General features: G+C 47.0%; 1 protein-coding gene across 1 annotated transcript; it reads left to right on the top strand.

Moving 5' to 3' along the window:
* Positions 1-694: 694 nt before the first annotated feature.
* LOC142462909 (taste receptor type 2 member 40-like) lies at positions 695-1624 on the top strand. The gene has a single exon (XM_075565124.1). The coding sequence runs from the start codon at positions 695-697 to the stop codon at positions 1622-1624; it is 930 nt and encodes a 309-aa protein (XP_075421239.1).
* The last annotated feature ends 8302 nt before the right edge of the window (positions 1625-9926 follow it).

Consider the following 9926-nt stretch of genomic DNA (forward strand, 5'->3'; position numbering starts at 1 on the left):
CACCTAGAAAGGGAAAAATCTCTGCAGAGAACATTAAAAGTCTCCGGCTGTTTGGCTTCTCACTGTGTTAAATAATTACACCCATGTTATAATGTAAGTCCCTATATCTCATAGGTCTGTTCATGTTGGGCGCAGCGGTCAAGGTGAGAGCTATATACATTTAGAATTTACGCTGCCCCTCCCTTAGCCCTGTATATAACCTTTAGGTAACACTTAGGTGTCCAGATTGGGAATGTAACCAATAAATAAACTGTTTCAATATCTTTCATTAGACTATTAGCGGGACACGTGAATGTGGAAAATATATATGTGTAAAACATTGCTGTAAATAAAATAACTAATGTATGCTATTTATGGGTTGGGATCCTCCAAATGTTGCTCCAAAAATTAAAATGACAAGTTCATTAAACTTTCTGATTTCAATTTTCTCTGAAGCCGGAAGCACATTTTAATTCTAAATTCAGGAGAATGACTGATACAGCCCAAATAAAGGTTTGGTGACAGAGATGTGACCAGAGAGCTCTCATATACAGGATCGGGAACACAGAAAGAAGACACCAGGACATTTGCATGTGCTTTGCACACACGTTTAGTTTATCCCGGCTCTGCCCCATGTGCCAGTCAGATACCGAGGCATCAGGTGTAACACTCATACATCAGAGAGGAAGAGCAGTAACACACGCAGAAGAGCAATATGCTGACTTGGGTTCAAATATTGGTGTTAACCATCAGTACAATTGAAACCATAGCAGGCACCATCTTCAACTTGTGTATTATGGCTGTGAGCTACAGAAACTGGAGAAAAGATATCAGCCTGAATCTATATGATCTAATCCTACTTAGTATGGGACTGTCTAATTTAGCCGTGCTTTGTACTATAAATACAAAATTGGTCCTGCTCCTTGTCCAGTCTCACATCCGGTTCTACAGTGAGATCTGCTCAGCTCAGAATTTTCTTGGGAGGTTTCTAATTTGCTTAAGCTTCTGGCTCACTGCCTGGCTCTGTGTCTACTACTGCATCAAAATTTCCAACTTCATGCATCGTCTCTTCCTCCGAGTGAAGCTATGGGTTTCTTCTGTGTTGCAGAAGCTGCTGCTGATGTCAGCCGTGGGATCCTTTATTATAAGTGTCCCATCACTGTGGACTTGCCATCAAATAGATTGCCAGGAAAATAACACCCACAGTCTCACAGCCAACTGCAGTGCGGTCAGTGAAACACCTGCTTTTAATCTCTCTGACATAGTCATTGTGACCGTGCTAGGATGCTGTTTGCCCTTCCTGCTATCCCTCATTTCAATTGGGCTCACACTGACTTCTCTCTGGGGACACGTCTGGAGGATGAAGCAGAAGACATCAGACTTCAGCATTCCCCGGTTACAGGTTCATTCCAGAGCAGCCAGGACCATGATACTGCTTGTTGTCCTCTCCATGTCTCTTTGCATAACAGAACTCTACCTCTTCTTCTTTCCCTATGGTGTAGAAGACTTTTCGACAATAATCTGCAGGTTCTTTAGCCTGTGCTACCCCACAGCACAAGCCTTCCTACTAATCCAGGGGAACACCAAGTTAAGGAGAGTATGTCAGGGGCTCCTACACTGCATTAACCCTTTGGGAGCCTCATAACATAGTGTCTATGTCACAGACTTTCGTTTTGTAGAGGAGATCGGGTTCCGCGCTCATGTGCAGAGCAAAGTGCGACCTATTAATAAAGAAGTGTATCCCGTTTATTGCGACGCAGACTTATTTTGGGACTGAACACATTTTATGTAGCTGCTTTTGCGAGTCCTCTGGAAGTGGGATCCAGTCTCTGACCCCACGGTTCTGGCTGGATTTATTACTGTACTTTAGTTAATACTTTGTGTTGCTGTCACATCCACATTAGTTTCTTCATCATGTAATGAGCCACTTACACTGCGGGTGTCTGTAACACAATAAATATACAACTGCTAGAAATAAATGTGCTCCCTTGTTTGTGTTTATAGACAGGTAATTGTACAGAGGGAAGTTACCGATGTAACAGCAGAACCAGAGAAGGAGCTAATGTCTCTCACTCGCCCAGGACTGGGAATGTATATAATATATCTAATTCCATACTGACAGGAAGGTGCTGTCTGTCACATACATCTTGTCACAGAAAGTCTAAGGAACACACACACGGCACCAAATATATAATGCAACGTGAGGCTCAGTTTAGATTTTTTTTACCTTCTTACACAATCGTCCAACTTTGTTAAATAAAACCCATGAAGTGTCAATGCAATGATTTACCCAGCGCCTCCTTATACTCACTGAGAGAGCCAGGAAAGCATTCAGATTATTAGACCATCGGAGGAGAGACGCGCTACGGGGGAGAAGATCTTGGGACCTCTGTTCTAAGATCATGTATTAATTATTTTAGTGCATCAAGTTTTAGTGCAGAAATATAGTTCAAACCTGTGAGTCTATGCGTATGTATGACAGTCACTGTCACTATAAGGTCAGGCAATAGTTAAACCTCATGTGCAGTACGGCAACCAAGAGGTTAACCTGTTTTCTGACCGGCCTTTTTAGTCAGTCTGTGTTTCCTCGCAATACAGACGTGTGACACAAAACTTAACGTGTTCCTGGATTGAGGGATAGAAAACTAAGCACATGGATTCTGTTTGTTAGGAAAGATACAAGATTATTGTGACGGTAGGGAAAATATGGCAGCTGTCAATAAAGGTGAACCCTGCCATTACCTGTCCATAATACAGTTGTATTATGTATATCCATGCATTATGTCTTAGCCTGGTCCCAGCATCTCAAGAACGTGGGGTTAACTTTAAGTTCAGTTGGGAAGTTGCAGAGCTTTCTGCGACCTTTCCATGTCACTCTCTTCATGTTGCTCTTTTTATGTTGCCTTTCTATCCACCAATCAGGGGCTGGGCTGGTAGGCAGCACCTGGCCCTGAATGTTGCAATATGGTGGGTTAAGTGTATAACAGTAATAGTGGAAAGGGAAACCTCTAGGTAGCTTCAGCTCAGCTTTGCCTATTTGTTCTCATTTTTGGCTGAGAGGATTCCAGCTGCAGTGCCAGATCCTGTACCAGTTCCAGGCAGGAGGTCCAGACTGGTCAGGTCAAAGACCAGTTCCTGTAAGCACTGCAGTGCAGGATATAAGGAAACATCTCCTTAGGGAGGTCCCTGCGACTAGACCTGCAGGGTACCCCCAGTTTCCCCAGTTGTGAGTATGTGTGTTGTCTGTTTATATGTTAGTTGTGGATACTTTTTTCCAAAAATTAATTTTATAAACTCTTGTGTTTCTGTCTGGCAAGTTGATCTGTGGTATTAGTTCTGTTCTCCCGTAACAATTATCACTGTTCATATTAATCTGACATGGGGGGGAGGAGGGCTGTTGATGAGTTACAGGGGGAGGGCTGTTGATGAGTTACAGGCAGCAGAAGGTGTCACAGATGAAGATGTTTATCTGGGCGGGGGGGAGAGCTTCAGAAAATGATCATTTACATTCCTAATCCCAGTTGAAAGAAAGAACATTCTAACCATATCATAACAAAGTGATTTTCTATAATATAATACATGCTCATTTCCAGCCTCAGTTGTAACAGATATAAATATGTAAACTGTAAGAATACACAGTCCTGGTTCTATAAAATGTTGGAGGATACAGTGTTTGTACGTATCCGCTTTATGATTTTCCCCCTCAGGAGTATAAAGAGGACCTGGGGAGCGTACAGTATGCAGGCCTTACAATCCCCTCAATACACAGGTGCGGGGGCATTAATCTGGTGATTATGGGGGGAGTTATAGAGTATTTTATATTCTCTATTTAAATGATAAACTAGGGGGGGACCAGGGAAGACATGGGGGTACCAGGGGAGGCCGGGGGGGCTATGGAGGAGCAATGGGAGACCAGGGGTGGTCCAGGGGAGGCCAGGTGGTGCCAGGGGGGACCATGGGGGGGACAAGAAGGCTCCAGGGGAGGGTGTAGCGCATCCAGGGGAGATCAGGGGGTCCAGGGGAGACTAGAAGGAGACCAGGGGAGGCCAGGGGGATGGGGGAGACCAGAGGAGAGCAGTGGGATTCAGGGGGACCAGGGGAGAACAAGGGAGACAAGAGGGGGCATGGGAGACCCAGAGGGACCAAGGGGGGCAGGGGACACAAGGGGGGAAAGGGGAGACAAAAGGGTTGGGGCAGGGGAAACAAGGGGGCATGGGAGACCAGGGGAGGCTAGCAGAGACCAGGGGTGATGGGGTAGACTAAAGTAGGGCTGAGAGGGCCAGGAGGGACCAGGAGAGAGCCAGGGGAGCCAGGTGAGACCCGGGGAGGCCAAAGGATGCCAGGGATGGGCAGGGGGGCCAGGGGATACCAGGGGGGACTAAAGGAGAGCCAAAGGGCATGGGTAAAACAGTGGAGACCAGGGGAGGCCAGAGGGGTGGGCGGGGGAGAACAGGGGGGACCAGGGGTGAGCCAGGGTGTTCAGGGGAGACCAGAAGGGTCCAGGGGAGGGCCAAGGGGAGTTGTGGGGGGGCAGGGGAGCCCACAGGAGGCCAGAGTATTCCAATGGGAGGCCATGGGGAGGCCAGGGGGGGCATGGCAGACCAGGAGGGGTCCAGGGGAGGCCATAGAGGGACCATCGGAAACAATGGGGGGTCCAAGGGAAACTAGGGGGGCTAGGGGAGGCCAGGGAGGAGCCAGAGGGGTGGGAGGGGAGACAAAAGGGGGACGGAGGGTTGGCAAGAGAGGGCATGGGACATTTCTACCTGCTCTTTTGCAGGATTGATAAGAAAGGATGGGCTTCACGGCTCAGAACCTGGCTGCATGCCTGTGGTGACCAGATTTGTCGAGCACTATATATATATATGTAGTGGTATCAGTACCGTGTTAGCCGAGCTTCAATAATCAAAAAATAAATAGATGATACCGTTCTGTGGCTAACAAAATGCTTTTATTTGTGCGAGCTTTCGAGATGCACTGATCTCTTCTTCCGGTGATGTTACAATGAATGAAGCAAGCAAAAGCTATACTATAAACAGTGTCTATTGGAATGTTATCTGTGCTGGTCCTTCCCCCGGTGTGGATGTGTTTTATGGCTGGAGGTGTCAAAAGGTTACTGAAAGCAAGTGATGAAAGAGTGTGTATGTGTATCAGTGTGACTAAAAATTTATGGAGAGCCCACAGTATATACAGTGCTTTACAAAAGGTGTGTGTGGAGTGGGAGTGGATATAAATGGTGTGGGTGGGTGTGGAAATGTGAGAGTTAGTAGCACAACTAAAAGTGTGTGTGGATACTTTGTGGTCCCTATTGGTGTATAGGGATGGAAAAACAAGGAGTATAAGTATGTGTATATATATATAAACACATAATACAATAGTATTATGGACAGGAAGGGAGGAAGGGGTAATGGCAGGCTTGACCATTATTAACAGCAGCCATATTTACCCCTACCAACAAAATAACTATCTAAATAGTATGTAAATATTGCTGATATATTCTCTTTGAGGCTACCCAAAGGGTCTTACCACTTTTAAATACTGAGACTCCTATACAAATGTTACCAGTGCACACTTGATGGGGCCTATTCACAAAGATGTGACTCATGGTTTAAAGCAGGGGTGGGGAACGTCAGGCCCGAGGGCCGTGTATGGCCCTTGAAATCATTTGGTCTGGCCCTGTTAAGGCAACTGCTATAACCGGGGTCGCGCTAATTTAAAAAAAACGGTCGCCGCACGCCTGATCAGGAGGAGGGAGGAGGTGGTTTGAGGCGCCAGCAGCCACCGTATTTCTCCCGTACTCCCCCCGCACTTCCCCCATTCTTCTCCAGCAGTTACCCCCGCACTTGCCCCAGCATCCGCCCTATATGATCCCCCCAGCAGCAGCAGCAACTACCAGAGGTAGGGAGGCGGGGTTCTGTGTGCCTACATGCCTGCTGTGTGCCTGCCGTGTGCCTGCCTGTCTGTGTCTGTATGGCCCGCGAACAATGTTATAAATATCCAAATGGCCCTTGGCAGAAAAAAGGTTCCCCACCCCTGGTTTAAAGGGTGATAAATGGCTTTATATCACCCATAAACAGTAATAAAAAAAAGAACTTGTACAATAAGCCAAAAAATAGCAAACCCGCTGTTTTTTGCCAGTAATAGCTATTCAACAAACAGTGATAACTTGATCGTACTATAAAAGCTCGCCATCTTTTTTCACCAGCTAAAGGCTGGCGCAAAAGAGATTGAGACATGCATAAAAGCATTAAACAAAAATCTGCACAGTAATGATACCAGAGGCCGGCGGGGGATTCCGGGTGGTTCCTGTGGGTGCCTTGGGGCCCCACGGGATGTCTGGGGGTCCTCCGGTGGTCTCCGCAGGTATCCGGGGCCTCCAGGTGGTCCCCATGGATGTCCACGGGTCCCATGGGGGTCTTGGGTTTCCTTGGGTGATCCCTGCGGATGTCCATGTGGTCCCCGTGGGTGTCAGAGAGCCCAACAGGGGTCCTCGGGTGGTCCCCGCGGGTGCCTGGGTGTCCTCACTGGCCTTCAGTACCAATCCTGTGCCGACAAAATTAAATGTGCAATACACTGTTTTAAAGACCCATCTCCCCCCCAACACATACAGTACAGTATTGGGCAAAATTACTATTATCCAGATATGGATAATAGTGCATTTGCCAATTTAAAATAAACCTTCAACCAGCAGCATAAAGTAAATAAAATTTGCACTTACCCCTGCCAGCCTGCCAGGATGAAGGCTGTCCTCATCCTCATCACCGTCCTTGTCCTCCGTTGCCAGAAACAATGCTATAAAAAATACAATATAATGGCCCCTAACCCCTTAATCAATTTAGCGATTAGTAACCGCTATAGTAATTAAGGGATTAACACATCCTCTCCCGCTAACCACCCACCCTACCTAAGGAGCCCACCCTCCACCTCCGCTACCCTTAATTGGCACAGTTTTAAAGCATGCCCATATAATATGGGCATGATTTAACACTATTGTTGTCAATGGTCAACCTAAAAAACAATCACCAAATAAACATCAATAAACAAAATCCCTCCTTGAAAACGCTTGCACAACTCACCGCTAGGATTCCCTGCTTCCGCACAAACAAGAAAGGTAAATGGGGCATAGGGATGTGAGGTGTCCCTGAACTTGTCAAGGGGTCCCCAGGTTAAGGGGGATACCCAGGTAATGCCCAGATCACTCAGAACCTGTATAGGGGTTCTGGTGTACTCCTACCATACATAAGGGGTTAAGTGATACCAGAATTTATTTGCAATGTATTTTTGTGGCAACGGAGGACAGAGGGACTTTGCTGGCAAATGGACAAATAACGGGGCCTGTATCTCGGGAGGCAGGGGGTCCCCGGACCCAAAACCAACACGGTTCAGCTCCAGAGACCCCCTGCACATCTACACTATGACTACACATTTTATTAAAACATTTATGTTATTTGCTGATATTTGCGCAGAGATAGTGGCGGATCTCTCTGCCGCAGGCTGATCTCAGCAGGGAGCCATTCTCGCCAGGCAGACTGTCTCGCCACCGGCAACTAGCCATGTTTGGAAATGTTGCTCTCACAGGTATTCACCATGGATTCGGGCATTCCTACATACTGTCCCGGCCAGCTTTATTCTCAAGCTTGCCAGGCGCATAGCGGGCTAAGCGGCGGCCGCTTCAATAGATAAGCGCTAGTGGCGCGGGAAAACCAGCCGAAAACGGACGAAGATAGCCGCGCCGCCCGTAGCTGTTTTTAAACTGCGGCAGCAGCCGCAGTGGAATAAAGCTGGCCGGGACAGTACTGCGAGGGCAACACGCAAAAAACATGACGAGTTAAAACCCCGCCGAAAGCACTTTTTTGCCGCTTAGTGCATGACCCCCATTAAGGTTACGACGGCAGAGCACAATCCATGAGGATATAGCCAGGAGGAAATCTGAGACTAGGGACTCGATTACAGGAGTGAGGCTAGGCTGAAAAGATATATCTGTGTATCCTCTGCATATAGATGATATCTGAGGCCAAAGGAGTTGATGAGGTCTCCAAGTGATTGTGCGTAGACAGAGAAAGAGAGGTCCCAGAACAGAGCCCTGAGATACACCAACACACAGATCAACAGGATACAAAGACATGCTAGAAATAGAGACAGAGAATGTGCGATGGGAGAGGTCTGATGAGAACCAGGATAGAGATTTGTTTCAGATTCCAATAGAGTTTAGAATATGAAGGAGAAGAGAGTGATCAACAGTATCAAAGGCAGCAGAGAGATTGAGAAGGATCAGTAGGGTAACGTTTGTTTGGAATATTCATATGAGCATCATTGACTCAAGCCACAAAATCGTCTGGTTCTCTGACTGGGGCTTCTCCTTACATACCTTCCATTGAGCTATGTTCAGCATGGACGAAGGAGGAGCGACCAATCAGAGCGTGGGAATGCCTCCCCGCCAGTCAATAGAAACAGGGGCTCATCTCTGGGCTGACGTCAGAGGAGGGGGCGTGTCAAACCGGTTCGTGATGCCCTATGGGAGGGACATATGAATTTACCAATGGGAAACATGCCTACATTCTGCCACTTCCCATGGTCAACCCATTGCCACCTACTGGGCAGGCTCCACTAAGTCTGGCAGACCAGAGGGTCCTCCCCGCAAGGGGTCTCTGTTGTCCGGACTCAGTACTACGCCCTGCCCCAGCCACTTAGCACCCCGACACCTCTCAACAGCCCGCATCCTCTTTGAACTACAGACTATGCAGACTTGCTGGCCCTTAAGCAGATGCCCCGGCGGGCTGTATAGAGCCTTGTAATAAAAGTATCAAACGCATAAAACATATTTTGAAACATGGGGGACCTTGGGGAGACTCAAAACTAAACAAGATATGGGACTGAGATATTGGGGCTCGAAAACCAGGAGTCTGAGGGATACGGTGTAATTCCACCCGCGTAACAGCAGATCATGCCTGCTTGCCGGGTAGAATTAACGTACTACCGGTAGCTCCGGTCTCCGAACTCCTGCAACCAAAATAATTGCAATTTTATCCAAATATCCCACCTAAAACTGACACCCTTGAAATCTCACAGTACTAGGGAAAAGGAAACATGAAAACAGAAAAAAAGCAGTGGTCACTTTATTATGTATTATCCCTGGTCCCTGGCTTATGGAGCTACCAGGGACACCACAGTTCCAGGGTTAACCAGAGGACTTAACCTTTATTGTATAGCCTGGTTACCCCCTCTATCACAGGAACATTACAAATGGCAGGAGGGCGGCAGTTACATAGTACACAGGGCACACAGAATATAGCGAGCACATCCCCAGGGCCACACACTTCCCATGGAAGAAAGGGAGATTTCTACCTCAAACTATAACAACAAATGGCTCAGGCCGGGCCGCAGGCTGGGGGATTAACCCTTTCCTGTCACAGTCAGGGACTTTGGCTTTTATTATTATTATTTGCCAGGTGCTCTATAAAGTTATTAAAATAACAGCGTCTCCTCATATCACCCGATCCTGCTGGGAGTATTAATGTCATCTATCACATTTGAATCTTTCCAAATGAAATGTTCTCATCATCAAAGTTATTTGGAAATGCAAATGAAAGTCACAGAGCTGCCACCTCCGGGTAACATTATACTGGTGCTGGCTGAGGCCTTCAACTGGGCTTGGAAATGGATAAAACTGGGTTTGGAAATGGATTAAACTGGGTTTGAAAATGGATTAAACTGGATTTGGAAGTGGATAAGGGAAAATTACCCCCAGCATGCATTAAAAAATACTTAGAATGTTTATATTGTTGGGAAATCCTCCTTTGACACCATATTATACACAATTAATCAAGAAACAACCAAAACAGTATTTCCTATGAGGAAAATGGCGCCCAGCATTGTGTATTCTCCCCAGGGCCGCCAACAGCGGGGACAGAGGGTACTGGCGTATGGGGGTTTGGGGTATTTTTTTATAT

The sequence above is a fragment of the Ascaphus truei genome, chromosome 11, assembly GCF_040206685.1.
Source record: "Ascaphus truei isolate aAscTru1 chromosome 11, aAscTru1.hap1, whole genome shotgun sequence".
In the NCBI taxonomy this organism is placed as follows: domain Eukaryota; kingdom Metazoa; phylum Chordata; class Amphibia; order Anura; family Ascaphidae; genus Ascaphus; species Ascaphus truei.